At 47.5% G+C, this 14,828-nt stretch overlaps 1 protein-coding gene across 5 annotated transcripts in view; it reads left to right on the top strand.

Annotated features, from left to right (window-relative positions):
- Positions 1 to 14,828, top strand: part of SFI1 (SFI1 centrin binding protein) — a 39,747-nt gene that overhangs the window by 758 nt on the left and 24,161 nt on the right. For 4 of the 5 annotated variants that reach the window (XM_060683605.2, XM_087880615.1, XM_060683602.2 and 1 more), the window contains exons 2-15: positions 114 to 171; positions 2,269 to 2,433; positions 3,657 to 3,728; positions 4,721 to 4,831; positions 6,494 to 6,588; positions 8,359 to 8,476; positions 9,129 to 9,231; positions 9,357 to 9,513; positions 10,665 to 10,814; positions 11,771 to 11,841; positions 12,190 to 12,282; positions 13,177 to 13,274; positions 13,967 to 14,033; positions 14,222 to 14,352. In XM_060683605.2, the coding sequence (XP_060539588.2) occupies positions 149 to 171; positions 2,269 to 2,433; positions 3,657 to 3,728; positions 4,721 to 4,831; positions 6,494 to 6,588; positions 8,359 to 8,476; positions 9,129 to 9,231; positions 9,357 to 9,513; positions 10,665 to 10,814; positions 11,771 to 11,841; positions 12,190 to 12,282; positions 13,177 to 13,274; positions 13,967 to 14,033; positions 14,222 to 14,352 (1,454 nt within the window). In that variant the 5' untranslated portion in view covers positions 114 to 148. The remainder of the gene's footprint in view (positions 1 to 113; positions 172 to 2,268; positions 2,434 to 3,656; positions 3,729 to 4,720; positions 4,832 to 6,493; positions 6,589 to 8,358; positions 8,477 to 9,128; positions 9,232 to 9,356; positions 9,514 to 10,664; positions 10,815 to 11,770; positions 11,842 to 12,189; positions 12,283 to 13,176; positions 13,275 to 13,966; positions 14,034 to 14,221; positions 14,353 to 14,828) is intronic. The other variant, XM_060683603.2, reaches the window with a different exon arrangement.

Here is a 14,828-nt window from a genome sequence, read left to right on the forward strand (position 1 = left end):
CACTCTGCGTATGCCCAGAGAGCCCTCGCCGCGCCAAACCGGGTCCTAAACGGTCGTTTGAATGTGCGAACTCGGGACTAACGGATCTCCTCTTTTTCCCTGCGACCCGCCAGAAAACCGGGTTCCGCCTGGACGGGAAGGGCGCCTGATGGAGAGGAAGGGCCAGCGCAGGTGAGAAGGGCCGGCTGCGCTCACCTGTGCGGCGGGGGGAGAGAGAGGCCTTTTGGGGGAATGTCTGCTTGTGGGAGGTCAGTGCTCGGGAAGGTATAAATTTTAAGGACTCTGTAAACGGCGGAATTGCAAATAAAAATGGGCTCGTGGGAAAGAGCAGCAGGGCAAGAAAGGCTGCCCAGGCATGGCCTTAACAGGTATGGTATAGTATTGATAGTACTACAGCCTTTATTGCCATTGCACACCAGGTATGCCACGAAATTGGCCTTGGCCTCTCCGGGGCAACCCAGGACAAAAAATGCAAACAACATAAACAGTGTAAAGAATAACCCCTAGGCAAGTAGTTTTGGGGGGAAAAGGAAAAACTAGCCAAGGGTTTCCGCGTGTGCGTGGAGGGATGGTGGTTGTGTTTAAGAGTCTGACAGCCCAAGGATAGAAACCAGCTTTAAACCTGTTGGTTGGGCTGCCTATGCTTTGATGTCTTCTGCCCGAAGTGCGAAGAGAGACTGAGCAGGGTGTGAAAGAATCATCTCTTGGTCATTCGGGCGGTCCTTGCTTACCGACCGCTCATTCTGTGACCGTTCAAAATTAACCCTGTGATGAAAAGAAGCGATTTGCAGTCGGTGGTTGAAGCGGCTGCATTGCAGCGCCCCCTCCTGGTGCTCTGATCGCCGCTTCACAGCCGCCGCCTCACAATCAAGTGGCAGGGCCTTGTGGTTGGGCTTCATTATTGGAATGCCACTGGATGCAGTCACAGGATGTTTCGCTTTATGACCACGTGGCTTAGTGACCAAATTGCAAGTCCAAATTGCAGTTGGTAAGTGAGGACGGCCTGTCCTGATTTCATTCAAAGGAAACGTTGAGGGACTAACAGCCTTTACATTTGGCTTCTCCTCCTATTTTGTCTGCCAAGCTCCCTCCGGCTCCACTGAATGTTGAATGGGTTTTTGGAGAACTGTAGGGAATGCGTTGTGTCTGTATAATAATTGCTTTTCTATTGACTGAGGGCTGAGCCTTTGGTTCCACTCTCATGCTGGCTCAGGAATTCTGGGAGTTGAAGTCCACAGGTCATTAGGGGGCCATAGTTGCCCACCCTGCTTTAGAAACTTAGAAATATTATCTCCGTTTGGTTTTTTTACTAAGCTATAGGGTGGTTTGCTTGGTTTTGGATTAACCTATTTAGGGAGCCCAACTATTGCTTTCTATCTGCATTGGACTGCAAATGCACTTTTTAATATCAAGAAAGCCATTACTTCTAAACTGCAGGTAGTCCTTGATTTACAACTGGTCATTAATGACAGACCTACTTTGGGACTAGTTATGACCCCAATTTGAAATTCTGTCCCTCCCCATGGTCATGTGACCAGACTTCAAGTGCTTGGCAACATGGCCTCATTTAACCCATTTGCAGTATCCTCTGGTCACTTGACTGTACTTTATGATGGTTTTGCCAAAACCTGACCCTTCTAGTGTTTGGCAGAATCACACCCATAGTAAACCAGGTTTGTTTAATGTTCATAGCATTTGCTAATGACCTCAGCAAAAGAGTTCATAAAACAGGCCAGTCACTTGAGTGACCTGTTTTATGACTGTCATAAACTGACCATGATGGACAGGCCACCATTGCAATCATAAGTCGAGGAATACCTGCAGTGCCTATCTTAGCATTAACTTATGTGGAACCTGAATTTCAGGCAGATTGGTTTAAAAAGCCAATTTGTCTGCAAATTCTCTCAACCTTAGAAACAGAAAAATTGAGCTATTGTAGCAGAAAAGGTGCTGCAAAGAAATAACAAAATAACAGAGTTGGAAGGGATCTTGGAGGTCTTGTCCAATCTCTTAAAAACTTCCAGTGTTGGGGCACCCACAACTTCTGGAAGCAGGTTGTTCCGCTGATTAATTATTCTGTCAGGAAATTTCTTAGTTTTTGGTTGTTTCTCTTTTTGATTAGTTTCCATCTGTTGCTTCCTGCCCTCTTTCAGGTGTAGGATCTCTGATGATATGGCTCATTTCTGAAATTATTGGTGTTTCTGTATCTATATAAAATAGTATTAAACTATATTTCTAATGATAAAAATTATGGTTTTTCTTTTAAAGTTCCAAGTTTCAAAAGGCACAGAAACCACATAAAGAATGTGTGGGCCATCAGCCAATACCTTGTCACCCAAACAGAAATTCGGGGCAAAGTGGGAATTGCCGGATCTTATATCGTGTGATGTATACCTGGAATCGAGGTGGAAGGTTGAAAGAACTTCGTATTAGGTAAGAATGAAATTTGGGTTATGTGTGTTTTCTGTTAATCTGAATGATCTATTAGAAATGGCAGGTGTATGCAAGAATTAGATCTTGAAATGTGATTCTTGAAATGTGTCTCCTGCTTTGTTCACCTGGTTAGCATCTTTCAATGATTTATGTTTCAAGCATAAGTAACAGTAACTGGAATACATCAAAAGTTACATCCCAGTAACATAGGTTCAGAGAAAATATGACTCAGAAGAGATCTAAACCTTGTTAATTTTAAGTCTTGTGGACTTCAACTCCCAAAATTCCCCAGCCAGCTATGTCGCTGTTGGTCTGGAATTGAAGTCCACAAATCTTAAAAGTGATAAGCCAGACTGGGTGATATAAGGAGCTGATTTAATGATGGGACTCACTTACTGCCTTCAACTGAAAGTGGTTTAACTATAGTTAGTTGTATATATGTTATAGTTCAAAACCAGCATAAGTTCAACCATGTTTGTATAATCAGTTGAAATTAAGCCTTTTCAGCCATAAAGCAGGGTTATACAAATCACAGTTAGTGGCTTCATATAATTAGTCAGTGCAGAGTGTGAACCAAGTCACTGGATCAGTTGTATCAGGGGTCTCCAACCTTGGCAACTTTAAGACTTGTGGACTTCAACTCCCAGAACTCCGCTGGCTGAGGAACTCTGGAAGTTGAAATCCACAAGTCTTAAAGTTGCCAAGGTTGGAGACCCCTGAATTATATTGTCCTGCACCTCAAGAAGCAAAAGGAGTTTTACAGACACGTAAAACTGTGCTCCCTTTTGATGATATTCTCAAAAGGATGCTTAAAGCCATCACAGAAGAAAGTTCCTGTGGCCATCTCAGGGAGGTTTAGAATCTAAGGGTCTGGAGGGGTCTGATTCCGTTTAATCTAATTTTATAAGTAGATGGGACTTTTTAAAAATATGGCTATTGGTTTCAGCGATCTAAACATTTATTTAGCATCCTTGGGCAACTGGACATGGAATGCCAAACTCTGAATGATTTGAACAGGTAAAGAATAAGCCAATTCTCAGCCAGGTTTCATGGAAACTCCATTTCCCACCTCCATTTCGGCTCTTCCTTGTAGCTCCTATGACTCTGTTAGAGAAAATGGAATATCTTAAAAAATAGGCTCGATATGGAGAACTGATGGTTGCAGTTTATTTAGGAGAAGAAAAGCCTGCCCAGAAGCATTGCTGACTCCATTTGTTTCCTAGGCACCTGGCAAGGAAATTTTTTTACCTGTGGAAGAGGAAGACATTTGGAAGAGTCCTGCCATCCAAGGCCAGGTAAGCTTTTTGCTCAAAGATGTTTGCATTTCGACAATGAGATAGAAAAAACATGGTATCATCAGGAGTGATTTATCTATATGCTAGTCTAAAGAAAAGAAGAATTAGAAGTGACATGATATCAGCATTCCAGTACTTGAGGGGCTGCCACAAAGAAGAAGTGGGCCAAATTATTCCCCAAAGCACCCGAGGGCAGGACAAGAAACAACAGTTGGAAACTAATCAAAGAGAGAAGCAATCTGGAATTAAGGAGAAACTTCCTAACAGTGAAGACAATTAACCAAGAAGTTGCCTCCAGAAGTTGTGGTTGCTCCATCACTGGAGGTTTTTAAGAAGAGTCTAGACCAGGTGTGTCAAAACTCGTGGCCCGTGGGCCAGATGTGTCACGTGCTGGACCCGCCCTGCCCACTTTAGCGAAGGGGGGGGAAAGTCCTGATACGTCACGTGATGCTGCCACAATGATAAGAGTTTGACACTCCTGGTCTAGACAGTCACTTATCTGAAATCGTCTAGGTTCTCCTGCTTCAGCAGAGGGCTGAACTCCAAGGTCCTTTCCAGCTCATTCATTCTAGTCTGTTCATTCTATTCAAACTCTCATTCCCATAACCTTTAGGCGAAATGGCGATGTCAGCATTTCACGCTGCACTTACTCCAATGCTGAGTTGCTGGGGCAACCATTTTTGATCTGGGCTAACTTACAAAATGTGTCCAAAATCAGGACCCATGAATAGAAATTGGGCAAACATAAAACAACTTATGACGTTAAACATAATCATAAAACAGTTTATGACGTAATACAGCATGTCATCAAACTTTTCCTGTGCTGAACTTTGCCATAGGGCCAATGCACTGATTAAAAGGTCCAGGAGAGGATGTGGGCAGTTCTCTCAAATGCCTGATTAGCTCCAGATGTCCTTTGTGTGACTGACTGCCCCAGAACACACACTACCTATATCGGTGTTTGGTGTGTCTTTGTTGTCATCTCTCTGTAGGGCTTATTTTGTTCAGAAAATGCTGCAGAAAACCTTTGGAGAGTGGAAAGAGGAATGGTGGGTTCTTTGCAGAGAATGGAAGCTTACCGTCAGAGCCGACTGCCATCACAGGTCTGTGCAAGAGGGTTCTGGTGCCACCTTGCTCTTTGGGCTAGGAATCCATTTGAGCCTGTTAGAAAATTGCTTTCATTTCCCAGGCTTATGTTGTCTTTCCTGCATCCTAGCTAAAAAAAAGTAAAAAATGGTTCTGTTCAGACATTGCACTGAACCATGATGCATGCTAATTGTAGTTTAGGCCCTAAACCATCTTGAGCCAGGCAGATCAGCTTAGAGTTGTTTATTTATGTGTTTAGTTTCCATCTATTCAACATTTCTCTTCCGGGTCCCTGAAGATAAAACAAATCTATATTCTACTAACATTCTTGTCCCTGTAACCCTTAACAGGGCAAAATGGCATCGTAGGGCAACAATTTTTCAACCAAGATACCTCAAATGGGCTAACTTATAGAATATGTCAAAAATCTGAGACCAGTGGAGTTGAAATTTGGCAAATTTTATAAAACACTTTATGACATTAAACATGAAGATAAAACACTTTATGACCTAATACAGCACGTCATCAAACATTTCCTGTGCTGAGGTTTGTGCTGTTCAGTTCAGCGGGGGCTGCTTTCAGTGAAGCTCCACCTCTGAAGGTCTCCCAGGGAGGAAGGCAGGACGTTAGAAGTCCTGTCATTGGGAAGGAATATCTCTGAAAGAATGGCCAGAAGATCATGGGTTGCCTAGAGTGAAGTAATATTTTGAAATGTTAAACTAAACCATAGTTGGCGTCCAGTCTCCAATGTTAAAATATTTTGTTTAATCCTGTACTAGTAAGTCAAATGTAAGAGCTCTCCTTGAATTGTTTTAGTTCCTTCAGGGTTCCCTCTAGTGTCCAATCTTCAAAGTACCTATCGTTTTTTTTTAAAAAAAATTAAAACAAAGATCTTTTCTCATGGCAAGAATTCTTATTAATTCCAAAATCTTTTCAAATTTATGTAGACCCTTAGTCCATTTGTAACTTTCTAAAGTAAAAAATTTGATCACTTTTTTGCTGTTGATTCCAGGGGAAAAAAAGATCCTTGTATTTCAAATTTCTTTGGCTAGGGATTGAAGGAAGTTTACCAGGTGCTGTAAAAATTTGTTGATCTAAATTTTCCTAATAACTGAAAAGTAGTTAACAAGCAATTTCCAGAAGTGATGAAAAAAAAGAAGCATGGAAACCTTGTGTCCTTTTGAGGGCACTGACCATTTGAACAAAATAATTGTTCCCTCGCCTCCTGGAGCTCTGAACCCACAAGAGACCACTGTCTTGCCGTCTCCTCGTGGGGAGCAGTTGTCTGGAGCACTTGTGGGTGATCTCAAGGCCTCTCCTTGCCTGGAGAGAAATGATGAAGAACTCGCGTACTTGCTGGCTCTTCACTCCACCACAGTCATCAGTTCCTCTTTTAGTGGAGCCACTTTGCCATTTCTTCCCTGGAAGTCCCAGTTTCCTGTTCTTTGGAAAGAGGAAAAATATGAAACCTGTTGGTTAAACTGGTACTGATACACCCACCCACAGAGAGAGAGGTGGGGGGAGAGGGAAGGAGGGAGAAAGAGAGAGTTACGTAAAATAGTTATTTTAGCAAGAAGCGTTGGATATGAAAGCATTTGCAGAAATCCCTTCAGCACATACGTGCCACAGCTCAACCTGATCCCGGCTGCTGACCAATCGTTCTGTTCTCCGTTGGTCAGGTATTTTCTCTACCACAAGGTCTTTCAGGCTTGGAGGTCCTTCCTGCTCCAGCAACGAGCGAAGAAGCTCGCCTACTGTATTGCAGAGGCCCATGGTGAGAAGGGGGGGGGCTGGGCTGGGCAGGGGTGCGAGGGTTGGGGCTCGATTCTCAGAAGGAGCCTTAGTGCAGATGAGCTCAAGGCCGCCACCACCCATGTGCCCTTTCATGCTTGTGCCCACTCAGTTCCTTGTTGGCCTACTTTTTCACAAGAAAGGAAAGCCAGCCTATTGCAAAGCCGAGGGCAAATCTGGTGTTATACTTGCAGAAAGGCTGAGAGCCTCTTCCGGACAGATCTCTCTCAATGGGCTGCCTACCCAGAGCAGGTGCCCTGCTTGTGCCCACAGTATCTTCCCCACCTCTGGAAATGCTTCTGGGCCAGGGGTCAGGGTTCCAACTAACACCCCCAACAAAATTGCTTAATTGCTTAATGCATTGTAAGCCACCCTGAGTCTCCGGAGAAGGGCGGCATATAAATCAAATTAAAAAAAACAACAAAAAAACTCTGAGGCTTGAATTTCCTCAAAGCTAAACTTTATTAGAGATGTCATATTGGCACATCTGGGAAAACCCGAATCTGAGAGCTTCCGGGTTTTCCACACCCAAAAGGAAGTTCAAGACCTTGCCCTCTCCCACATGTCCACCATGCATCCAATCAGTTGCTGTCCAGACCAGAAGATACCTCCTCATTTCTTCTCCACACAGCTGCAGGGCCCCATGGCCTTGACTTTCTATAAAGAATTTTATTGTGACTACATATCTTTTTCTCTCTATGCAATCCCCCCTCCCAATTCCCCACAGTAGGATTTGTGGCAGGCCTGAAGCCTGAAGGCACAAAGGTAGAAATATGGCTTCCAGGTCTGACACCAGGAGAGCTTTCTCCTCCTGACCCACAAGTGCTGCTGCTCTGCCGGCAGAGGGGACGACGGCATGGAAGGCGCAGAGCTCTCTGCAGAGGAGTGACAGTGTTTGGGTCCGGTGCTTCTTTTCCCATCGCCTGCTTGATTGCAAGGCTGAGATTCTTAACCAAAGACCCCTTGTTGTTGGTTCCAAAGACCCTCATGATCCAGTAACCCTTTGCAGATCAGGAAATGTGTCCTGCAGCTCTTGGGTTGGGTCTGACCCTCGTCCTTCCCTGATGCTTCTGTCTCCCTCAGCAGCAGCTGCAGAAAAGGGCCTCCCGCCTCCCCTCCCCTGGTTCTCATCTGCTTCCTTCCTTCATCCAATGCTTCTTCAGTTGGATCTTCTGCTCTCTTTCTGCCATCAGTTCTCCAGCTGGGCTTTGCTCCTCCCTGGACAGACAAGTTTCCAAAGGATTGAAAAATCACAATTTTATCAAAATAGAGGCAGGCTTGACTAAACCATGATATACCGTACTTTTCAGAGTATAAGATGTACTCCCCCCCACAAAAGAGGGTGGAAATGTTGGTGCGTCTTATACACCAAATACAACCATTTTTGGCTTCCCAAAACCCCGACCCGTGTGTCCCATTTTCTCCCATTTTCCGCCTCCCAAACCCCCCATGTGTCACGTTTTTGCCCTCCCCAGCGCCCAGGAGCCCTCTGCAGGCCTCCCAAACCCTCTGCACACCCCATTTTTGTGAAAAACGGGCCTGTTTTTGGCGAAAACGGGACACGCGGGGCGGGGTTTCAGGAAGCCAAAAATGGCTGTATTTGGTGTATAAGATGCATCAACATTTCCACCCTCTTTTAGGGGTCCAAGCTTTGTACTTGATTAGCGAAGTGTGGTTAAAGTGTAGCTTAGCATAACGTATGGACCTAACCGGTATCCCTTGTTCTAATGATCTCGCCAACCATCTTCTGCAGCAACCAAGCAGAAAACCCTCCGGAGTTGGCAGCGTTGGCTGAGCTACGTCCAGCTACGCAGGATGAAGCAGCGGATGAACTGGGAGGCACTGCACTTCCGGCAGCAGAGCACCCTGCGGTGAGATCCCCGGGGGGGGGGAGTGGAATTGGGGGGCCTGGATGTGGTGGAATATAGTCTGGATTCCCAGGAGGGAGGGGCTGCATTCCAGAGGACCGAGAGACAGCAAAGTTCAGATACAGGTAGTCCTCAACTTATAACCACAGTTGAGCCCAAAATTTCTGTTGCTTTGTGAGACAGTTAAGTGAGCTTTGCCCCATTTTATGTCCTTTCTTGCCACAGTTATTAAGTGAATCACTGCAGCTGTTCAGTTAGTAACACGGTGGTGAAGTGAATCTGGCTTCCCCATTCACTTTGCCTCTCAGAGGGTCACATAAAGGGATCACGTGATCCCGGGACTCGTTAACCGTCATAAATACATGCCAGTGGCCAAGCCTCCAAATGTTGATCACGTGACCATGGGGATGCTACAGTGGCCATAAATGTGAAAAACGGTCGTAAGTCCTTTTTTTCAGTGCCATTGTAACTTCGAACGGTCAACAAACGAACTGTGCCAAGGATCCCCTGGAGTTCGGTCGGGAGGGAAAGGGGCCGTCGGCTGCTTCCCAGGAGCTTCCAGAGCTGATGGTGGAAGTGGTTGACTTGAGTCTGGCTGGGAGAAAAGGGGGCTTTGTGGACTCTGCATTCACAAACCTCTTCCTCTTTCAAGCAGGCTCTCTTGGGGATGGTGGCAGAAGCGATGTTGCCAGAGGCAGGTGCACCGGGGGATGGAGTCCCAGGCCCTCCGGCAGTGGGCGCACAGCGTGCAGCTTCGTGTGAGTCCAGGACCTTCATGGGCTTTCAGCTGAGCTCCCAGGCCCTGTGAACCTGGGGTTTGTGGCTGCTCAGCCTTCCCTGCCTGCTTCTGGCTCTTAGCCTCTCTGGTCACTCTTCTCCTCAGGCCTGGCTGCAGTGGAAGGCCCTCGACACACAACTCCAGCGGGAAACGGCAACAGCCAGCTGGGCAGCGAGGTGCCTGCAGCACTGGACGATGCGGAAGGGCTTGAAGTCCTGGCTCCAGTACGTGACCCAGCGGAGGGAGAAGCGGCACAGGAGCAGTGAGTGTCCCAAAAGGAGGCCCTTCCTCCGGCGTGGCAAGTGCCAGGGGTGTGTTTGTCCCCCACGCAGGAGGGTTACGAGGCACAGGTTCTCCAGGCCAAGCCCATGGGCTGATGAGAAACTAGGTTCAGATGGAGGCGTCAAGGCCACGAAGGGGGTTGTGGAAGTCCACTGTCTCTGCACACGGACTTGAGTGCAGAGTGGACCATTAGTTGAGCTTCTCGGGATTAAGCAGCCCTTCCAGAGCAGCTGATTCTTTTGAACAGGTGGCATCATATTAAAGCTGCTTTTCACTCCAGGATTCATAGATGAAGACCTCCCTCTCCTGATTGGTCCTCAAATGACAACCGTTCATTTGGTGACTGTTCAAAGTTACAATGGCACTGAAAAAAGTGACACACGACTGTTTTTCACACTTACGACCGTTGCAGCATCCCCGTGGCCGCGTGACCAAAACTTGGGTGCTTGGCAACTGGTTCATACTTATGATGGTTGCAGTGTCCTTGAATCACGTGTTCCCCTTTTGCGACCTTCTGACAAGCAAAGTCAAATTTAATAAATAAATTTAATAAATAAAAGTCAATGGGGAAGCCGGATTCACTTAACAACCATGTGACTGACTTAACGACTGCAGGGAATTCACCTGGCAACTGTGGCAAGAAAAGTCATAAAATGGGACAAAATTCACTTAACAACATAAATTCTGGGCTCCGTTTTGGTGGTAACTCGAGGGCTCCCTCTATTTATTTATTTATTTATTTTATTGGTTCGATTTATATGCTGCCCTTCTCCGGAGACTCAGGATGGCTTACAATGTGTTAAGCAATAGCCTTCATACTTTTGTATATACCTGCTTAGTAGGGCTTTCGGGCCCCCCCTAAACGATGTTCTTTTTTTTATACAAAGTCAGCTTATTGCCCCCACAATCCGGGTCCTCATTTTACCTACCTCGGAAGGATGGAAGGCTGAGTCAACCTTGAGCCTGGTGAGATTTGAACTTGCAGTAATTGCAGGCAGCTGGCAGCTAAGTGCTACTTATCAGCACTTTAGTCCGCTGCAACACCAAGGCTCTTTAGAAGATGATCTCCATCCAGCGCTCTCCTTTCCTTTCCTTTCCTTTGAGATCCTGCCATTCTCCTTCCTTCCCCAGGGCTGGCTGTGCAGCACCATCATGCCCAGCTCCTCCGCTGGCACTTCTTGGCCTGGCAACTGGCATGGAGACACAAGAAGCAGTTGGAGCACCTCGCCCAGCAGGCAGCTGGCACAGCTTTGCGAAGGGCTTTTACCCGGTGGAAACTCTGTATCCGCTCCTGGGCTCTCCTGCTGCTGGGGGTGAACAGGGTCAGAATTCCCACAACGTCAGCTAACTTTTGAAACGGAGGCCTGCACTGACGGTTTATAGGAAAAAAACAATCCTTCGGTTGGGTAGAAAAAGCGAGATTCATCTGTGTTGTTTAGAAAAATTGGCAATTTATGTTAGGGGTTAACCTTAATCCTTGTGGTGAGATGGGCGGCAAATAAATGTAATAATAAACAAGCAAAAAATAAATTAGGTATGTAAATGAAGGAAAGCCGTATGCAAAGGCAAGCATAAAGCCCATGTGGCTTGGCTCCAGGGAGCTTCATAGAATCTGTGTGGCTGGTGCAGATGTGCAGGAGGCACGTTGGAGGGTCCGGTCTGTTTGAGAAGCCCTTTCTTTCCCCCAGGTACACCTGGCACCTTCCCTTGTTAGCCTTTCAGGGTGGTTGAAAGGCATTGGGGTGGCTGTGGGATGGAGTGGGTGGCCACGTGAGGTAAGTCACGTGATCTTAACCGATGCTGCTTTTATTTTTGGTGCAAATTGCTTGGAGCCCCATGTAATAAATACATTAGAACAGGGGTCCCCAACCCCCAGTCTGCAGCCTATTGGGAACCGGGCCGCGCAAGTAGCGGGTGAATGTGCAAGGCTTCATTTGCACATGCACAGAGTCTAGGTTGCACACATGAAACCATCCCCCCGCCACCAGTCCGTGGAGCCAGAAAAGTTGGGGGGCCCACTGCCTCAGGAGTCCCAAGACAGACAGAGGTGACAGAAGGGCCACTGACTCCTAACTCAGACAGTGACCGAGGCGCCCATCCTGTTTGGGCAATGGGGATAAGAGGAAACAGTGCTTGAGCCACACCAATTCACCACCTGAAACATTGCATTCCTCCTTTGAGGGACAAAACAGCTGCAGGTTAGTCCAGTCTGTTGCCTTTCTTAACCTGTCCGTCAGATGTGGCCTTGTGTGCGGAAGAAGCAGAGCGTTACCGGCTGGCTCAGAGCCACCATAACCGTCGCCTGCTGGTAAGAGCTTTGTGGTTTCTCATGGAAAAGGCATCTTGCGGGTGGCTGGGAGAGCTGCTTTCCTTGCTGCATCCTGGCACTTGCCCAGGCAGCAGAAGGCCCAGGCTGGAAGGACGCGGGTTCTACTCCACAGGCTGTTATGCACAGCTAGTGATCTTGGGCACTTGTAACATGAGTAAATTGAGAAGATTTCCCAGGCTCTGGACACACGCATGTGTGGAATAACTTGCCTGCTTCTTTTGACCTCGCCAGTTGTGCTTTCATAAATGACGCACAGGAAGGGCTGATCCAGAGGTGCACCTTCCCTGAATCTGGAACTGAGGTCAGCTGCTCTTTCACTTTCCACAGAGTTGTGGGTTTCGTGCCTTGCAGAGGAACATCCGGGAGGCTTCCCTCAAGCAAGTGAGAAGAAACCTGGCTTGTCAGCAGCACCGGGTCATGGTGAGCCTTCCTTGTTCCCCTGCTTGCAACTATGGGTGGGGGGTGGACAGAGGACAAATTACAGATTGCAATTGGGTGGTTCTTTGAGATCATTTTTTCTGCATCTGTACAAATTTAAAACCTGAGTAATTAAACAATAATTGTTAAATTATTGGTGATGATGACAAAGAGATGAAAATGGTGGATAGTTGTGTCTTCACGGGCTTGAAGGTAGCTGAAGAGGGTGTGCAGGAAAAATGAAAAGGATATCCTGAAAGATTAGACTTTTTTAAAAAAAAAATGAGATGATGTAAAACTGTGAAAGCTGGATAGTGACAAAGAGAAAGAAGACAGAACGTTTGAATTATAAATCTAAGGGCACCAGAGGCTACCAGAAAAAGCAGTTAACAGTCCCGAACCAAATATAGGCAGATTGCTTCCCTGAAAGCAGTGATCAGTAAACTTGGGCTCAGATCCTAAACAGATCCTGTTCTAGGAAGAGGAGGATCCTTGCCAGCATGGAGGAAAGCAGCAGAGGGGAAGAGAGGAGGCAAGGCGAAAGGTAGAGAGCCCTTAGAGAGCCTTAATCGCTAGAGAAAGGCAATATGGTTGAACCCAACTGGATAGCACCTAACTAAGGACTTTTCCAAGAACCGGGGTACCTGACTCTGATTGGGAAGGGCCCAGGAGGTGACCAGGAAAAAGAAAATGTTCATTATATGGAAGCTGGAGCTGGATGACAGGTAAGTGTGATCCGCTCTTCCCTGGGACCCAAATTCTGTCACACGAGGCAATTGCTGCTGTTAGGTGATGAGCAAGCAGGTGTCTGCTGTGGGAAAACCCCCCCCCCCATCTCTCTCTGCATCTTGTGAGTCGAGTTACTATTTATTTGCTGCTGCTTCTCTCCTCCTCCAGCTCACATCCAGGTTCTGGGCTTGCTGGAGGTCCCGTCTGGAGCAGAAGGAAGACGAGCAGCACCGCCCCCTGACCCTGGCAGCCGTTTCTCACCACAGGTGCTGCCGAGGGTCCCATGGCGCTCTCAAGTGCCAGCGAGGATCCGGTTATGAAGTGTAGGGAGGGGGGTTGGCTGGGGCTGGGCCGGTTTCCCCCTGGCTTGCTTACGTACTGTTCCTGTTGCACCTTGCAGCTTTCAGTGAGATAGAATAGAGTTCCTTGTGAAAATCCTGCACAGCATCAGAGAAGAGGGAAGGCAGGGCTGGAGAGGTCACTCCTGCCCGGCGTGTCGGGTTCGCCCTTGAGGGCACCGACTTGTGCCCATCTTTTCTCCACAGTGAGGCCCCCTACATCCTTTCATACTTGTGCAACAGGGCAGGCGTAGTAGATGGACTAGAGTAGCTACTAGTTCTTCCTGTAAACTGGCTTGTTGAAAATCGTAGGTGTGGGATATGGAAGGATTTGGGTCCCAGCTCCGGCCAACCCTAGATTGAACCTGAATACTTGCAGGCACCCCTTTTGTCAGCAGCTCCAACTGGTGAATGTTGGGGCACCAACAAAAAACAGAGATGCCCACATAAGCCCAAAGACATCCCATTGGCCCGGCCCTTGCAAGTTGCGATTTGTTTGTCCTCTGCTTTGCTGGGCCATTCAGTTTGGCCCAGGGAAAACTTTCCCTGGTGCTGAGCATCCAGAAGTGGCTACTGAATGCCAGCTGACCCTCGGCTGACATGCCCATTTTGCCTTCCAGCCGGAGGCTGCTGCAGAAATCTCTGCAGACCTGGAGACAGCGAGCCTGCGGGGAAAGATGGCGGAAGGTGAGCCACAGAAACAGAAGCCCAGCGTGCCAGTCACCATGTGGGACTGAGGGACCCCTGAACTTCACATCAGGGTCGAAGTCTGACTGCTCCCTTCCTTGCTTGCCTTTATTTTAGCCCTTAATTCCTGCAAGGAGACTGTGGGGGATGATCAAAAGTTCCCATTAAGAATCTCTTCTTGTCTTCAGTTCCAGTGTGCCAAAGCCGAGCAGCATCGCAAGGCCGTGCTCTTGTCTGCTGCCTTTCAGGCCTGGAAGCTCTTCAAGGATCACCAGCTCTGGTGGACGGAGATGAACGGGGTGGCCGCCGGCTACCGCAGGTGGGCTGGCTGGCTGGCTGCAGCCTCTCGCTTAGGGGCGAGGCAGCCTGTGTTTCCTTCTGGCCTGATGAGGATCTTGGCGTCGTCTTCTCTTGAGGCACCAGGAGCAAAGCTGGGAAAGATTTGTAGCTCAGTCACGAATATCAGGGATGCTGAATCAGAGAAGCTGTTGAGAAGGATCCATCCTTGAATCGTGGCATCGCAAGAGCTAGAAATAAATAAATCAAACTAATAAATAATAAATAGAAAGGACCTTCGAGGTTGCAAACTTCCTCCCACAAGTCTGTGGAGGATCTGCTACTGCATTTGAGACAGATCCAATACAGCCTCAATTTGAACACCTTTCACCGAAAGGAAGCCACCATTTCATGAGGCAGCTTCTTCCTCTCTTACCTCGTCCACCATCCTGTCTAATCCGAATCTGTTTCCTTGTAGTTCCTGGCTGTTGGCTCTGGTCTTAGACCTCTGAAGAGCTT

Source organism: Pantherophis guttatus, chromosome 17, assembly GCF_059756535.1.
Source record: "Pantherophis guttatus breed Tessera chromosome 17, ASM5975653v1, whole genome shotgun sequence".
Taxonomy (NCBI): domain Eukaryota; kingdom Metazoa; phylum Chordata; class Lepidosauria; order Squamata; family Colubridae; genus Pantherophis; species Pantherophis guttatus.